We start from the raw sequence: 19,189 nt of genomic DNA on the forward strand, positions 1-19,189 counted from the left end.
TGGGGGGCGGGGCGGGGCGGGGTGGGGGCTGGGGGGACGCGGCGCGGGAATCCAGGCTAGCTGAGCTCTGCCTCTGTGGTCATTTCCGATGATTTTAATGAGGATAGCCTGCAGCCAGAATACACCAGGAGAAACTCCACTGTGCTCTCACTTCTCCCTTCCCCTTCTCTCACATATACTCTCTGACACACACGATCACTTAGGAAGTAGCTCAAGAAATTTGTGCATGATTGACTTTGCAGACACTATTACCTAAACAGAAAAAAAAAAAAAAATTGTCTTTCTTTGCCCCATTTGAAAATAGAAGATAAGAACCACCAGAGTGTGTATGTTAACCTCATGGTCCTGAGCCATAGTAATAATAATAACATACTCATATGTAATAGTGTACATATATGTTTATGTTTACCTATGACATCTCATTTAATCTTGTGAGATCAGTATTATTTCCATTTTAAAGAAGAGCAGGTGAAGATTCAAGATTCAATATCCTAAAGCCAATATACAGCAAAGCTGGCATTTGAACTTAAGGCATATAGAAGTCTGTTATTCTAAGTTACTGCTGCTTCACCAAATGATACAGGTTTATACAAATCTTGACTCAAAGATTAACTTGATGTATCAGTTATCCTATCCTAGTGAACCTCTTCAGATACTCCTTGGACTTTCTCACAGCATGGTTACTAGGTTTCAAAAGCTAGCATTCCCAGAGAACAAGGCAGAGTGCATAGCATTTTTCCAGCTTCAGAAGTTACAAAGTGTTACTGCTACCACATTCTAGCACTGGAGGCAGTCACAAAGGCCCACATGGATTCAAGAGTAGGAGACATGGACTCTAGAGGTAAAGTGTTAGAAAAGCATGTAAGATAGAAGATATTTTTGCTACTTTCTTTGAAAAATAAAATCTGCCACACTTGATATGTGGCCTTGAGCTAACCTCTCAAAATGAAATTTTCCTCATTTGTAAAATGAAAAGATGGACTAGAAATAATGATTTCCAAACTCGGAATTGCATCAGCAACATCAGAGAAGCTTACTGACTGTTCTGGTTCACAGACATCATCCGAAGCCTATGGAATCTGAATCTCTTAGATGGGAACCCAGTTCATTGTAGTAACTAAGTCTCCGATATAAGCAGTCCATGGACTGACATTTGGGAACCATTGGACCATATAACCTTAACATGTCTGCCTGCTGTAAAAATGTTGAATCTAGTATAAAAGTCAGGATACTTAACCTCTTTAAATCTCCTGTAACTCATCCACAAAAAGGGACTAATAAAACTTACCTGAAATGATATTGCAAGGAGCAAATAAAAAAATAAGGGGCCAAAATAAATGCCTTCCACATTGTAGATACTTAATAAATGGTACCTATCACTTTTGACAGAAAAGTAATGCTTCAGTTAATATTTGCAAATCCCCTCCAATGTGTAAACACCTATTCTAGGTGACACATGAGGGAAAGCAAAGAGAAATCAGCAGAATAAAATAAATAAAACACAGACATAAATATGGCAGCATAAGAAAGGCACCATGGGTACCTTTGGGTACACCACAAGTGTAGCCAAATCACCCATATGATGCCCCCATGCAAATCTGTGGTTTCTGAGTCTGCCTGTCACCTTCCAACACTCTATGGGGCAAAAGCCCATTTCTCTAAAATATGGAGAAACCATGCATCAAGAGCTCCTCAGGATGTCAACAGATTTTCAGAGGAAAAAACAAAGGTAGTAAACTAATTCATTCAATAAATATTTATTAAGAACCTACTAAGTGCCAGGGACTTTTCTAGGTCATGGAGACACATGGGTGAATAAAATAACCACAACTGCCTATGGGTGCAGACAAGGGTCCTGCCCTCATCGGGCTAACAGCGAACTCAAAGAAATGCTAGGGTCCTTCAGGGTTGAAAAAGCTCCTTCATATTGGGATTTCTCCAAGCCTTTGATCTGTGAATGTTGAATCTCATTTCTTCTATAACCCATTTATCTCTGGAGAGAGATAATATTCAGCATTTTGCCAAAACTTATTTGACTAAGAAAACTTCATTTCAAAGAACATCAGATATAACTGGTTCCCCAAGAAATACACTGAGAGAGTGCCTATTTAAAGTCATCATATGCTGAAATATACATTGAGCATGTGAAAAACTGAAGCAGAAATCTAGTTTTCCCATTATCAAAATTTCTGCAAAGTTAATGGATTGAACTTGCCTGCCACAAAGCTCCTTTCTGGGTCAATTACCATCATTTGTAAATTTAAGAGTGGAAACTAACTTTAATATTAGTCAAAAAAATACAAAGAAATGTAGCTTTAAAAAATGTTATTGTTGCCCTTCATTTTAGTGTCCTTTAAAGTATATTTTATCTTTAATTCTTTACATAAGCATCAAGAGAAATTTATTTCTAAAACAGGCATTTTTTACTTGGGAAAGAATCTTAAAAGATTTCTGTATGTGTGTGTCTATGTGTGTCTGTGTGTGTTTTAAAGTTTGTGAAAGTCTCTTGACCTATATACAGTAATAACCTCTTTATTACTGCATATATTATACATAGTTGTTGTTGTTATTTACTCATAGGTTGCTTGGAAGTGGTTTTAGTGAGAATGTGCCGTGCCTTCAACCCATTAAACAACACTGTTCTGTTTGAAGGAAAATATGGGGGGATGCAAATGTTCAAAGCCTTAGGTAAGTTTACCTTTGATGATGACACAATTTTATTAGCTACCATTAGTTTCTACACTCAAATCGAAATTAGTAAATGAAATACCTTGATTCTTTAATGTGAACTAGTATCTCACTATTTGAGCCTTCAATGTTCCATCTAACTCTTCAAATCTTATAATTGTGTATCCAAATATGAAAGGAAAGAGAGAACCATGGACCCTGTTGAGAACTGGCCATGGCTTATTCAGAATTCAATGAAGACTGTTTCTAAAAAAACTTTACAATGCATTATAGGTCATTCTTTGTAGGGTCAGCTTTTTAAGAAAAACCTTCTAGCTTACTGCTTCACAAAGTATATTATGTAGACCACTGGTGGTCCATGCGGTGACTTCTTACATTTTTTATGTAAATTCATGATCATTCGTTAATGTATTTAACTAAAGAGGAGCTCCTTCACTCAGAGAAGTGACTTTCTCCCTGTTAATTCACGAAGTTCTGGGAGCACAGATAGAGTGGGTGTAAACCTGCCCAAAATGATCCCCAGACTATTCTTGTGGGAGGACACGGACAGAGTCAGTTTCTGGAAGTTTATATCACTCACATCCAGTCATCAGTGCACGGCATGGATAAGAACATTAGCAAAGATGGACTGATGCCAGGAAAGGTTCTAACGATTGACAGTGCTTCTGTTCCACATCCTGGCCATAGACCTCAAAGAAGGCCACTAGCCTTTCACCTCTTGTGCTGTTAGTTGATATGGCAGCCAACAGCAAGTTCACCAGGGCTGGCAGTGTTTCCCTTCTGCAGTTGATACACATCCATGTCATCTCCAAGGCTAGATTTTCAAGAAAGGAGGAAAAGCCTTGGCAAGCAACTTGGGTATATTTCCAGCTTCATAAAATAAACATTTGCCAAGGATCAGTATAGGGATGAAGCATTATTTTGCCAAAATTCGCAATGGCTAATCAACTGGCCTGCAAATTATTCATTGGAAGGTTAAAATAAATGAATGCTTGTTCCTCAGTCAAATTTCCAGGGAAGTTTCCAAATTGAAAAATACCGTATCTCTGTTTTATAAGTTTTTAACATCTCAGTTTGAGGCCCCTGGACACCCTACATTGCTGATAGCCCTCAATCCCTTATACATAATGTTTCAGGTTTTCTATGAATGCTATCTTTACACTAAAGGATCCCTAAATCACTTATTTAAATTTTTTTAGTTAGAACTAATTTCGAACTTATACAATTAGATGTGGGTTATAAATCCACTCTTGGATAGTACAATGAGCACACACCATTTCCATCAGCCGCTCATTGGTAATGTTAGCTTCCATTATCTGGTCAATGTGGTGCCTGGATTTCTCATTCTTTGATTACTACTAAGTCCTTTTTATGGATAGAAACTTGGAAATATAATCTTTATGTGCCTGTTATGCAAAACCTTGAATAACTTCTAAATCTTGAGATTTTTCTTACTACTTCCCATTCCATTCAAGTATTTTCATTTAATTTGCCTTTTTTATATATATAGGTTCTGATGACCTAGTGAATGAAGCATTTGACTTTGCAAAGAATTTATGTTCCTTGCAGCTGACTGAGGAGGAGATTGCTTTGTTCTCATCTGCTGTTCTGATATCTCCAGGTAGGGAGGTCTAAGGTCTTTACCTTTTTTTTAAACCTGTTTTACCATCTTTCATATAATTATACCTTCCTCAGCCAAGGTGCTCAGGAGAACTTTAAAAGAGCTATATTTCTTTTGCAAGCTTATGATACTTTCGGACAATTCAAAGGAAAGTAATCTCAAGTGAATTTAAATGACCAATTTTGTCCCCAAAACAAGAGTAGAGCATGTGCTAAGAGTCACTCTAGATTTAGATAAGCAAAATTGATCCTTAACAGGTAAATGAAAACTGATAGTGACCTGAGTTATAACTAAGTTCTATTTTGATTTTAAAAATAAAAGACATGAGATATTGAATGCCAACTATAATTGAAATTTTTTAAATTAAAAAAATTATACTTTATATTTTTAAATGAAAAATGCTGTTGAGGTTTTATAAATAATGTCTTATCAATAAAGAAAAGAGTTGAAAAAATAAATCTAATGAGTTTCTAAAACAATAAAAATAAAGCAAATAGGGAAAAAAATGTCCAGTAAGGTGAGATATAGTAGAAATATACCTGAATGAAAGATCCAGCAGAGAGACTAAAATGAGTAAAATGTACATTTTCTTCTCTCCTTAAATATCTCTTTCTCTGGCTTTTTCACCCAAATTAATATTGGTGTGCTTACTTCAGGTAAATGCCGCTGCCTTCTCTCTCTCTCTCTCTCTCTCTCTCTCTCTCTCTCTCTCTCACACACACACACACATTTCACGACAAACAGTAGGGGCTTTAAAAGAAGATGAGGGCAGCGGAGGAAAAAATGATCTACTAAAGATTGGAAAAAGAAGAATCTCTGGTATAGACATTCTAGTATAGGATCTGTCGCCATTTATCTATGTGACCTTAAACACTTGGCCCCTCAGAGCCTTAGTTTCCTCATCTATAAAGTAAGAATTTGGCTTCATAATAATAAAGACCTCATCTAGCTTTAAAATGCAATAAAATAGCAAAAAAAAAAAAAATCAAAGAAAGTAAGATGTGACATTTATAGATCAAATAGAACTATGAGAATTAAAATATATATATATATATATGGCAGCTTGAAAATGTATAGAATTCTAATAAATAAATGCATGGCTCCTTCTTTAACCAGAATGAGAATTCAGAGTCACTCATTCAGCTGTCTGTTCAGTTAAATTTGGGGTCAAGGGATAGCAGTGTCGTTGACTGTTCTCTACTGAAATAAAGACACAGTCCTGCTAATTTTTACTGTCAAGAGGCTCATTCCTTCTATAACCCATTTATCTCTAGAGACTAGATCTCTTTTTTTTTAGACACTTATTTTTCCATGAGGATGGCAGAAACTGGTCTTACCTATTACTGTACACTTTGACACATCATTCTAGCCATGCCTACCAGTAATACCAGCCTCTACATTCTTTATCAGTTAGGATTTATTTATTTATTTTTAAATCTTATGATTTTTTTTATTTGCTTCTGTTTTTTTTACTTAATTACTTTATTAACAAATAGAAATTTGTTATCATTCAGAGTATTGTTACTAACAGTTTCTTTTGTGGCTCTGTCTAAATATCAAACTATACCTTTTTCTTTTTTAACCCTAGAATGTTTCCCAGAAGCACAAAGATAAATGGAGGAAGTGACACAAAATATTTACTTCTGGTAGCAACCAAAGGCCAAATAATTTTCCTTCTACCATTTTCTCACCGCATGTGATTATTCCCATTGAGTATAGTTCAGTAGAATACTAGCTCTAAGCCTATGGGTCTATGATGAGGGAGGTGGTTCCTGCTTGCTCCAAGAAAGCATTGCAAAATTCGTTGTCCTCTTTAGGTATGTTTGTGGCACGTCAGCAAATTCCTAGCAGCAAATATTTAAAAATGATATATCAAACCTAAACAATCCTTAAAAATAACTGCCCCCAGAAGGAAGGCAAGCTTGTTCCTTATGAGTTAGGAATCAACTGAACTATGAGCATTTTTCTAGAAAGAACATGCTGTGGCCATCAAATTCTGCTCATTTTGGAAGCACGATATTTGGCTTATTCTATCTAGTGAGGAATTTTCCAACCTTGGAAGCCAACCTACGCTCAGAGGCTTTAGCTTCTCTAAATACCTCGTTTGCCACCCTGGCCGAGTGCCATATTTAAAAAGAGAAGGAAGATAGATTTCCAGACAACATAGGCTCCAGCTCATGCCAGACCCCATCCTTCCCTCCCAGGTTCTTGCCATAATGACCACTGTTTATTCAGCTCCAAATAGTTTATGGAAGGGAGAGGGAGGGATACTTAATTTATTCTGATTGACAATTGTCAACTGAGGGCTTTTGTGCTCACTTACGTAAGAGTTTGCTTAATCGTTGGCTAGACTTGTTCTCGCTCTGTCTAGGATTACAGAATTGAGTTTCTCGCCTGACCTGAACTGTGTTCAGAAGGATTATGTCCAAGTTCTTTTCCATGAGTGTTTGTTCAGCATTTGGAGACTCTAGGTGTCTCCTCATTGAAGCTCCAACATAAGGCCTTGATTCTAGGCTGAATTTTGTCACCATGGTGTATAAAGCTTCTAGGAAGAAAGGAAGGAAGGAGGGAGGGAGGGAGAGAGAGAAGGAAGAGAAGGAGGAGGGAAAGAAAAAAGAAAGGAAAGGAGGAAGAGAGAAAAAAATGGAGGACTTATCTTATTCACCATTAAAAAATTCAATATAGAAAAAGATGACTCAGGATTAAATTTTTTAAATTGATTCATGTTTATGCTATATAAATGATAATGTAGCATATAAAAGAAGAGGGGGTTCTGAGTACCAAAAATATTGCTACAATAAATTTGCTTCACTTCTATAATTCATTTGTTCACAAATCATCAACTTCTACTTTAAAGGAAAATCTCAGCATATGTCCAAAAAAAAAGCAAGATATAAATTGTCCAAATAAAAGGCACAGACAATAATAAACATGTAGGAGTTTATTTAATCATTGTGTCCTTACCTACATTCTGATTTACTATGTCAATGTACTGTGCATTTCTGTCATCGCAGCATTGCTTATAAAATATTTATGTTTTCTACAAATAATTACATGTCTTCAGAAGCAATTTAGAACTACTGTGAAATGAGTCTGAAATTCAGCACTTGTATATGGAGGTGAAATTAAACAAAGCTTATGTTCCCTCCCCTTATCCATTCTTTTCTTTTATCAGACCGAGCCTGGCTGATAGAACCAAGAAAAGTCCAGAAGCTTCAGGAAAAGATTTATTTTGCACTGCAACATGTGATTCAGAAGAATCATCTGGACGATGAGACCTTGGCAAAGGTAGGTCCTCAGACCACAGACCCACTGTCACTGAAAGAGAGTATAATGAGCAAAAGAGAGCTAGTTATATAAAACAAGGGACATTTCTCAGCAGCAAAAATTTCTGAAAGTTACCAAAGGTGCCTAAACTTTGATGTACACGTTTTAAAAGGGAGACTAGTAAATTATCACAGATTGAGAAGAGAATGACATTCTTAGGGAAGGATGATATTGACTAACTAAACCCCAGGTATAGGAAAACAAATCAAAGGAACTGAGGTGTTTCATTGGAAAACAAAAATCTCGAAGCAAGGAATCGAGTCTTATGAATTCATATGTGTTGAAAGGGGATTCTGTGCTACTTTAAAAGTCAGGCCTGGGCAAAAGTTAGGAGGAGATAGATTTTTATTCAAAATAGAGACAAACTATAAAACGAGCAGGATTGTTGAATGGGGGTAAGCTGCTATGTGAAATAGGGAGATCCCTGTCGTTGGTCATATTCTCATAGATACTGCTTGGTTTCCTCTCAGTCATATTGTAAATGATAGTCCTACCCAGAGTAGAAAATGAGACTGATTCCATGTAAATTTCCCTTCAGTTCTAAACTCTTCACTCAAGATGCGTCTTGGGGTTCTTTCCAAATGACGAACTATCTCAGGGGCAAAATGAAAGCAACATGCCATCAATTTCTTGATTCAGCTTAATTAAGAATAGTGATATTTAAGATGGGTACTGAGAAAAGTTGTTTACCAAAGTAAAATGATCATAAAAAGAAGGAATTTTCTAATAATTGATGTTTAGCATTATTTTAGATCTTAAAATATCTCTAACTTCTTAAGAATTGGAATTTTTTAGAAGGCCAGAATTATTTTAGATTTTAAAGTATCTTTGCCCTATTAAGAACTGGAATTTTTGTTGAATTTTTTTAGAGCATAAGCAACTAAGAAATGGAGCTTATTCTTAGTAAAGATGATAGGAATCCTGTTCTTTGTGTTTTTATCATTAAAACCCTATCACTCTGCTCTTGAAGTTCTTTATTTTAAAAAAGCGGGAAGATTCTGTTGGAGGTACTATCAGATTTTACTTTGCACATACAGTGTACTGCTATTAAAAAAAAAAAAAAAGACTCATGCTGCTTCATTATGATAACATTTTGTTAAAATTAACACATCCTAGGAAGAACATTTCCACACCGTAGAGTGATAGTTCTCTTTGGTGTAATTTTACACTTATGTAGGAAAGGACAAATCACCTATTCTCTGCACCTTGGTTTTCTCCCAGTTAAGAGCAAAACTACATGCTCTCAAATACTCTTGGCAAAGAAGATGGTCATGTGAATATATGCATCTTTCTCTGTAATTACTCTCTAGCGTATATGCATAAATACATCTAGTTAATTAATGTGGGGAAGGGAAGTTGCACTTGGGATCTCCCAAAGACTTTGGTCCCCATATTTATCACACTAAAATTAAGGTCTTTGTAAAATCCAGAGTTAGACAAAAGTTGTTGCTATTCTACTTAGAAGAATGGTCTGCTTGTCAGAAAACTCTGGTTTCGTCATCTGTAAAATGAGGATTATAATTTCTTACTCCTGTATAGATAGATGTGTTTTGAGGTTCAAATGATATAGATAGGTTGCGTAAATTCTAACACACTGTGATATTGTGATTATTACTGTCTTAGGAGAGTGAAATTCTCATATTTACTCAATTTTCTACCTCCTGGTGTCTTGGTACAGGTGACCTGAGATATTTAAGGTATAAAAGAGACAGAAAAATGAAGAATAAAAAATATTAATGACAAGAAAAAAAAGTTAAAACACTGACTGTAGGTCAGCTTAATTCTCCTTTCTCCATATTTAGTGAGAAAAGTACACAATTCAGTTCTTTTCCTTTTTTAAAGTTTTTTTTAAAGATATAATTGACGTATAACATTATATTAGTTGCAGGTGTATAACATGATTCAATATTTGTATATACTGCAAAACGATTACCACAGTAAGTCTAGTTAACATCCATTCAGTTTTTCTTTCTTATGGAAAGAGAATGTTGCAAAGCTGGGAACCAGAGAAAATATTAAAAGAGGGTTATTTCTTAGAACCAGATGACAAAACATTGCTTCTACAGATTATGTGTAGATATTGGGTTTTTGTGTGTACCCTTCCTCATAACAGTCATTATTTTAATAGATTGTTAGTTGAAATAATGTGGAGGGACCATGAAACAGAAGGAGAACTGGACTCTCATTTCTCAGCTCTGAACCGTGTGGCTAAGTCTCAGATTCATCAACTATCAGGTGCTTGGAGAGAGGTGGATAAGTGTCTCGAGTCCCTGACTGCTTGAACACTTTAAGTACAACAGCACCGTTGACATATAGGGGCACCCTCTCATCAAACCCACACTCTCCAGAAGGAATAATTGTTTTTATTTAAATCTAAGAAAAACTATTCTACCCTACCACAGATTCTTCTCATGTTTTCAGAAATGCTCTTTCTGCCTTCATTGTCTTGGAGTTCTTCAGTCTCCACAATACTTCTGAAACAGTGATGATCATTCTTAATATATTATTTATAGATTCATTGAGGAATCTAGCAAACATTATGAAACCTATCTCTACAAAAAATACACACATACCCAACTGTTTTATTCAAGTTCAGGGGCTCAGGTTAAACTCCTAGTAGGTGAGGCAGATCTTCTTTCTGTGTAATGGGCACATACTGCTTACACTGCTGACCAGTTTGACCCTGAACAGGTGTAGCAGACATCATATGAAAAGTGCAGGGCTCAGACACAGTCATTTGACTTGGTCTGAAAGAACCTGAAAGTGGTCTCCAAAACCCTTCCAAAATGCCCACCTCCTGAAATTAAAGTTCAAGTACCAGTGCCTTATACTTTTGCCCAAACTTGGACCAAGGGAAGGTTTGAGAATTTGGGAATTAACTAGAAGGTTTTAATCTCTACATATTAATTGGTTTGTTTGTTTGTTTGTTTGGGAAAAACAAAAACTCTATCAAAGGATCTAGTTTCCTTTCTTCGTTAGCATAATGATAAAATGTAACATATTTATAATAAACAATCAGAACCACTTCCTAGCTGAGTAACCCTGGACAGTGACTTAATCTCTCTGTGCCTCACTTCCTCATTTGTAAAATGTGACTAAAAATAGTATCAATTTCATACTGTCATTCTGAGGACTAAATGAGATCAAATATAAGCAGGCTGCATAGTTCATAGTAGGTAGTACATAAGTGCTGTTGTTGTAGTTGTTGTAGACAGAAGAAATTTTATTTCAGCAGAGAAATTTTTATCCAAGAGACGGTATGTTTGAGCTAATCACTGATGTATGAAAACTATTTCAAACGATGAAAGTTGGAGCAGGGGGCATTGAAGAGGTAGAGTATGACATTCTAAGTAATGAGGGAAATGATATAGAGGTAAGAAAGTATAAGGTCTATTTGAGCTATGAATAATAGTTAAATTTGGCTGGATCCTGGATTTGAGAAGCCAGGAAATGAGACTGGTCACTTTCACTAAAGCTCATAGGAAAAAATACATATATATATTTATAATATACATATATATTTTTAAGCCCCATCTGATGAGGGGAGGCAGCCCATCTGTTCTCTGGGCTTTACTTTTCTCGTCTGGGAAATGAGTAGGTTGGACTGGATGGTCATTAAAATCCCTTCAGCATAGTATTCTTTGACTCTGAAAGAGAAAAACAAAGGTTTATCCTTAACATCTTCTTTTGCCCTCCAATACTCAGTTTATTGTGTTAGTTTTAAAGACTCTTTAGATATTCTACCATTAGAATAAGTGAAGAAACAGACTGATTTCACCAAACCTTGAAGATTCAAATTAGTACTCTGTGCACAATGGTAATTTACTTTAGGGTGATATTCCGGCCCAAAGCCGCAAAGCATACAATGTTTATAAAGCCCGTGTCCAGAGGTTCTCATCGGGTTTTAAGTGGGGTTCCGTCACCTTGAGCTTTAGGTGCTGTGATGACTCACTTGGAAATGTTTACTTACAGGGTGAGGACCACTGTGAGAATTAGGAACCTGTGATGATACTCTTTCTCCACTCGGTAGAGAATAACATCACCACTGCTGTGGGAGGGGACAAGGTGGGAGATAACGCAGTGAATGTTTGAACTGCAAAGACTTGTGATGATTCTGTCCTCTGGCCTGTGGGCTTCCTTATTACAAGTCACTAAATCTGCTATTCTTGTTGCCTTGTCCAGAGAGGCTGAGGCAGTGCGCTCGTGGCTAAAGGCAAAGCACGGGTCCACCTGTCTTGCTCACATCCTGCCCTCAGGTACACATTCCCAACTGTTTCCTCAGTGCGGCCTCTGGGTCAGGACCATAGCTGAAGACTTCTTTGATGTAGTCTTCTTCAGTCCATCCCCTCCTGCTGTATCTCTTGGGAAATTAGAGTTATAGAATATTGTTAGGTAGCATATTTATTTTTCCCAGCACTCCTGCAAATATATGCAACACTCCTGGAGGGATGTTCTTGCCCAAAGCTGTACTGAGAAGTTTAAAAGTAGCAAACTCTATAAACACACATACATATATCCAATGGAAAGACACGGAGAACTCCTGGTGCAACTCAGACTGCAAATCCCACTCACCTCTCCATACATAGAGCCTGGATGGAGAGTGATTTTTATATTGCCACAACTAGAACACTCAAGTGAGTGCCATGCCTTCGATTTACTTCTCAAAACAGTGTTCAAATGCTTGCACCTTGTCGTGGGCTATGGATACTATCCTTCCAGGAATCGTGGGCTATCCCACCAATCTAGGTGTTTTTAGACCCATAAATCTATGCTGATAAACCCTTTCTAATTTTTCCAGGATGTGGAGGAGTGATTTTGTTCAAGCTCAGCATCTCTGTCACTCCTCTCTTTTCTCCTATTCCTCGTTGGCCAGAAAGTTATTACTTGGCCCCAGCTGGGCTGTCTCTCTTTTATTATTATTGAGGATATTATTTCTTCCAGGAGAGATACTGGTAATACTATTATTATTGCTTTATCTATTATTTAAAAGCCAAGTCTTTTTAAGCCCTTGCGGCCCATGTAGATGCTCACCACATTCCTTCCTCCATGGATATGAGCCTAAAGTTACGTTACGTTAATGAAAATGCAATGGAGATACCGGGTTAGCTATGGGAAGAGAATGTCCTTGCTGAGAAGAAAGACTGCACCATGTGATGACACATCTGTTTCTTTGAGGTTCATCTCCCCCTCAGATCTAGAAGGCTCCAGCCTTCCCAGGGAGAATTGTGGTAGGTTAAGCTGGGAGAGGTACAAGCCAACTGGTTCACTAACTTCTTAATTCCTAAGTCCATTTCTTGGATAACAATAACAATACTGTATCATCAACATAGTGACAAAAGTTTGTCTTTCTATTGTAACAGTACCAAGTTACTAAATAAAAGCTTAAAAGTGAATGGACAAGTGAAATGGATGTATTTAGCCTAAATTGCTTATGCCTTGTTTTTATCAATGCTTCTGAAGTTTCTTTCACTTTGATCAAAGCATCGTTGGCTTCCTGCAACAGATTGGAGGGCATCTTGATGGCCTGGAAGCCCATATGAACAAAATCCCTAGTTTTGCCCTCTACTTCTTCCATTTTTTTTAACATCAAATGTACCATTTATAAAACTGGATATTCTAATAAAAGTACCCTCTGGAAAGAGGCATAGGATTATTATCACTTCTCAAACAGCTGCTTTTTCTTCTTATAGATTCATATAGGTATAAGCTAAAGCTTCCTTCTCATAAAAAATGCTTGTATAAGAAAAAGATGAGTGTGAAAATGCCTTTTTATAGATTCTCTGTCTACTCCTACTATGGGGATTATTTAAACATGAAGAAATTTCATGATGATTTGAAATTGACTACCCCCTCCATCTCCTAGTGCTTCTGGATCACCTCCCCAGCTGTTTAAAAAGTTGTTGAGCCATTAACTGCTGCTGAGGTTGCTCTGAGCTCCCTTTGAAATGGGGGTCCCCCAACTGTAGTACATAATATTAATGAGCAATAAGTGACTGCCTGCTGCTTCCTCCAGCAGGCCCTTCTGGGCTCTGACAAGTGCTACTGCTGCCTCCGCATGGCCTCCTGGCCCACCATGCCTCCAGAGTGATGGATACCCTTGTCAGCAGTTCTATTTCCACAGCTGATTGGACGCCTTTAAATCAGCCTCTTCTGAGAGCACAGATTGGGGAAGTTCTTTACCTTTCTCAGTGCTCTTCATTCAAGTGGTCCCAGTGCTCTTAAATAAAAAGCAATTCTCATCATTCAGCCCATTCTACAGATGAGCAACAGGGATGGGATCCAAATCCCATTGGAGAGGGTTAGGTAGGAAAGAAGCAAGAGTCCATATTCCCTTTTGAAAATCAAGCACACGGTTAAATAGTTCCAGTGCAACTGAGCAACTATAGAAGGGTTTCTGTCCTCCTCTTATGGGTTTAATTTTTCGCACCACCCCTAAATCAGAAAAACGCTTTAAGAATTGCAGTACCGAGGAGCTTACTTTATGGATCACAGTTTATTAAACAAGTAACTTATTTTAATTGCTATAAGAAAATGAAAATCAATGTGATGTTGTTTTTTCATTTCAATTAAAGTAAATGGCTGATTTTGTATTCACACATGATATACAGAAACTCAATTTTTGGTGCTTGGTTAAGGACTAAGCTGGTTTCTTGCCCTACGCCTCATTTGGCTAAACAAGCATGGCCTTAACTATATGTTTCTCTCCTTTAAGCATTATGTAAGAACAGAAGCATGACTCCTAACATGCATATCACTACTATGGAACAAGCATTGCTATAAACATTTTGTGTTGACTCATTAACCTTCACGACAGCCCTCTCAGATAAGAAAGCCGAGTGGTTAAGTGACTTGCCCAAGATCTCACAGCTGTAAATAACAGATCCAGGATTCAAATCCAGGCAGTCAGTCTTCAAATTCCCTCCCTTTCTTTTTTTTTTTTTTTTTTCCTAATCACTAAGCTAATCCTCTCTGAGTAGTGTTTGTGTATCATAGGGAACTCAGGAATTTCATTATTTGTCCCTCACCAAATTAATAGAATTAAGCACATGGATCTTTCCTCTCTATGTATGATAACTTCCTCATTTGCCTCCTGAAAAGGAGCTAAATTTACACTCAGCTACCAGGACTGTTTTAAATATGATAGAGAATTTACATTTCAATTTTGAAAATCAGTTGTAAATTTATGTTTTGAACCTCCGAAGCAGTGTTCCTCAAATTCTGTTTCATGGATCCACTATATCAGTATCTACAGGGGATGTTTGTTTCAAACATGGGGTCAGAGCTCCACCTAGACTTACTGAAACAGAGTCCCAAGTGGTAGATCCCAGTAATCCGCATTTGTAGGAAGCACTCCAGCAATTCCTCTACACACTAAAGATTGACAAGCATTCTAGGGTTGCATCTAGGGAAGTTTCAGGAGCTCTGCACATCATCAATTCAACTGAAGATGACTATAGAAAGCTTTCGAAGCCTCTCTGCATTTAATCGCTATTTCAGGGAGAATCGTAATGTAAGCAGTGTTGTGAAATTGTTGTAGTCTCCTTCTGTGTGAACCAGCTGGTTAAGAGAGCTTGAATAATTTCCCAGGGAACTCATGTTAAGTGCATACTTGTACATTCTTTACCTACGAAGATAGAGAAAAGACAGTTTTCCACCCTGGACTCAAAGTGAATCTTTGAGAATGGGATTCTGATCATCTTTTATTTTTGCTTAAAACCCTAACAAAGCCTTCACATAGACTGAGACCTTATATGATCTGTCCATGCCCACCTCTCCAGCTTTATCCTTGAACATGCTCACCTACTGTTCCAGTGACACTGAACTTCCTTCAGTTCTTCCAACAGCCCACGCAGCCTAGAGTCTGTGCATAAGATCCTGAGGCATATTATGCAACCCCGTCCCAGCATCTAGTTAGCTCTCACTCTTCCTTCAGAGTTCCTCCTCTATGGCACTTTCTCAGGGGAGCCTTCCCTGGCCTGACAGAAGTCAGAACGTCCTGTTATCTGCCACTTTTCCTAGCACTTTTCCTCTACAGCACTCACCACAGTTTTTCAGTCTGCTTTTGATTGTGTGGTAAATTCATTCACATCTGTCTTTCCAAGTAGATTATAACCAAGAACCATACCAGTTTGTGCCTTCTGCTGTTTAGTGGAATGCCTACTACAAGTTTAAGTAACTTGTAATGTTGAACAGAAAGTTTTCATTCTGAGTCTAAAATTTAACACCCATTCTATAGATTTTTTCTTTCTATCTCTATCAGTAAATAGCAGTGGAAATGGAAAGGCTGAAAACACCTACCTTTTTATGTATTCTATATCCCTTTAATGAATATGTCAACAGCTCTAATCCTAGTGCTATTTTTAAATTGCTCGTAGTATGGTTATATAGACATCAGTTGTTAAAAGGAAAGTTAATGAAAGAGTGGAAATTTCTGATTTTGAAAAGCCACAAAGTAACTAATTATCTATTTCCTCTTTTACTTCAAAGGCTGAAATGGCTTCTTATTAAATAGGATAGGGAGCACAGTGAGCCTAATTGGTGATTAAATGGGTTTTATTAAATTTAATTTTATCATCATTTTCAAGTGTACCTTTGGTCAGCTATACGAACTATAAAGTTTATCTTTTGTAAAAGTATTCTCTGTATGAGAACATATCTTATTCCCACAGTTATTAGATCACAATGATATTTGGGTTTAACCTAATTTTGACACTAAACGATGGATTCTAAGTGTCCCTAAATTATAAGGATGTTAAAAGCTAGAATTGGTCATCTCCTAAGGTCTATATAGCATTTAGCAAACCTTAGGCATTTTAAATTGTATTAAACACTGTCTTCTGTGTATTTGAACTTAAAATTACATCTTATATGATATATATATATATATCAAAATCTGGAAATTTTAAGTGGATATTCTCCCATGAGTCTTTAAAACACCTCCTTAAGGGAACTAAGCTCCAGTGACCTCCCAAATTTTCTACTGATTAAATATAGGTTTCATTTTATGCATTATAGCCAAAAAGGATTAGAGATATAGGCAGGCTAGTGAGCTTGACAGTAAAGCATTCCAGCTAATTATGAATTACACCTCATACAGTTTAGGTTACACTTCCCTAACATCGTCACCTTCCAAACCTACAAATCTAATATTCACATCATTAAAAAATCTGTGGGGAATAATAGATAATAATAATACTAGCTAACAATTGTGTTTCGTGTCTCCGGTATTTTTAACACTTTTATACGATTTACCTCACTCAGTCCACAGAACAACCCAGTGATGTAGATTCTGTGACTAAGCTCATTTTACAAATGAGAAAACTGAAACATAGCGTAGGTCACAGCCATACAGCCATTTAGCTATTTTGGAACAAGGATTCCAACTCAGTCAGCCTGCCTGCAGAGAACCCACTCTTAATGATTAAATGAGACTATCTCCCATACATATTTTATTTAAGTACAATGAATCAGGAAACTTGGTCCGGCTTTCTCTCTCTTTATTTTCCCTTTAGAGAATGGGGGCAGGGATGGGTAAGCATTTTGTTTTGTTTTGTTCTGTTCTAAAGGAAAAGCTGAAACTGAGCCTTCTTTCTTTCTGAACATCTTTTTTCCAAAGCCATTTCCCTTCATCTGGGGCCAGGAAGGACAGTGATTCAGAAGACAGAGCACTAATGAGCTTCCTCCTTTCTCTCCTTCCCTGTCCCTCCATTCTGCAGTTAATAGCCAAGATACCAACCATCACGGCAGTTTGCAACTTGCACGGGGAGAAGCTGCAGGTATTTAAGCAATCACATCCAGACATAGTGAATACTCTCTTTCCTCCATTATACAAGGAGCTCTTTAACCCTGACTGTGCCACCGTCTGCAAATGAAGGCGACGACAGGACTGTCTCGTAGTCATGGAATGCATCACTACATTAAGACAAAAGCAATGTGTTCATGAAGACTTAAGACAAATGTCACTACTGCAACATTAGGAATGTCCTGCACTTAATAGAATTATTTTTCACCGCTACAGTTTGAAGAATGTAAATATGCACCTGAGTGGGGCTCTTTTATTTGTTTGTTTGTTTTTGAAATGACCATAAATATACAAATATAGGACACTGGGTGTTATCTTTTTTTTTATTTTATTCGGGTATGTTTTGGGAGACAACTGTTTATAGAATTTTATTGTAGATATATACAAGAACAGAGCGGTACTTTACATGATTACTTTTCCTGTTGATTGTTCAAATATAATTTAAGAAAATTTCACTTAATAGGCTTACCTATTTCTATGTTTTTAGATAGTTGATGCATGTGTAAATTTGTAGCTGTCTTGGAAAGCACTGTGCATGTATGTAATAAGTATATAATATCTGAGAATATTATATATGACAATTACTTATACATGCACATGCACTGTGGCTTAAAATACCATACCTACTAGCAAAGGAGGTTCAGTTAGGCTCTCTTATCTTATTTACCTTCTGTGTTATATGTTACCTTTATGTTAGGCAATCATATTTTGTTTTCCTAGCCAGAGTTTTCATCTCTAGTCAATGGCAGGATGGTACCAATTCAGAAATAAGTCTACTAGGAATAATTATAACGCACGGCCTCTGTATAAGGACTCTGTTTCTATAAATGACATCAAAGCCTTGTCAAGATGGTACATATTGGGGGGAAAATATAAGTATTTGGAGCCATTTTCCTGTTTTAAGAATTGGACCTCAGATAATATTTTTGACCAAACAGCAGATATTTCCTGTTTTTCACCGGAACACATAACACACTTTTTTTCTTTGGATTTCAGGTTGTGAAAGAAATATGATTTCAGTGCTTATTGTGTCTTCAACAGAGAAATAGTCTGTAGATTATGACCACCAGCAATTGTTTCTAATAAAATTAAAGTAAAAGAGTAAATCAGAACCCAGGGTCCCAAGGCCATTTCACATAAACATTTTCTCCCTAAACCATGTATATTTTTGTTTGTTTTTTTGTTTGTTTTTTGGCAAAAAAAAAGAGGTAGAAAGAGAATATACAAAGTAAAGCAGTAGTTCTTTATATTCATTCTCTTTAACAAGTTTGTTAGGAAAAGCAGCAATAAAGGGAGAGGCAGGACTTCATATGTCCTTCTACTCTGTAGCCTCTAATTTTTCTCAACTCCAAAATGCTATATTATAAAAATATGGCAAAAACTTGACAGATTGGGAAAAAAGATCTGAGTTATTCTATAGAACTAATATACCCCAAAGCCAAAAGTATTTCCCATGCAGTTTGAAGTTACATTATTCATCTAGCCTAGGATTAATTTTCAGCAACTTTTGAAGGTACAGAATGTAAGAAGTGAGATCAGGATTAGAGAATGTAGACTTCCTAGTACTCGCTTCTCCACCAGCTCTTCAATCAAACTGAGCAGCAGAAAAGCATAAATTCCAAGGAGTTTCTTCTGCCTGTCTTCTGAAGGCTTTATGCCTTTGGTCTTATCTGATCCGAAATAAGATTTTTCAAAAGGAAGCTAGACGAAAGTTGTATATAAAGCAACAAAAATTATGATCTCCTGTAAGT

General features: G+C 36.8%; 1 protein-coding gene across 2 annotated transcripts in view; it reads left to right on the forward strand.

Moving 5' to 3' along the window:
* RORB (RAR related orphan receptor B) overlaps positions 1-18,093 on the forward strand; it is a 177,112-nt gene extending 159,019 nt beyond the window's left edge. For both annotated transcript variants that reach the window (XM_006918444.2, XM_025051441.1), the window contains exons 7-10: positions 2,581-2,688; positions 4,199-4,309; positions 7,485-7,597; positions 17,353-18,093. In XM_006918444.2, coding sequence (XP_006918506.1) covers positions 2,581-2,688; positions 4,199-4,309; positions 7,485-7,597; positions 17,353-17,508 — 488 coding nt within the window. In that variant the 3' untranslated portion in view covers positions 17,509-18,093. The remainder of the gene's footprint in view (positions 1-2,580; positions 2,689-4,198; positions 4,310-7,484; positions 7,598-17,352) is intronic.
* The last annotated feature ends 1,096 nt before the right edge of the window (positions 18,094-19,189 follow it).

Source organism: Pteropus alecto, unplaced genomic scaffold (genome assembly GCF_000325575.1).
Source record: "Pteropus alecto unplaced genomic scaffold, ASM32557v1 scaffold95, whole genome shotgun sequence".
Classification (NCBI taxonomy): domain Eukaryota; kingdom Metazoa; phylum Chordata; class Mammalia; order Chiroptera; family Pteropodidae; genus Pteropus; species Pteropus alecto.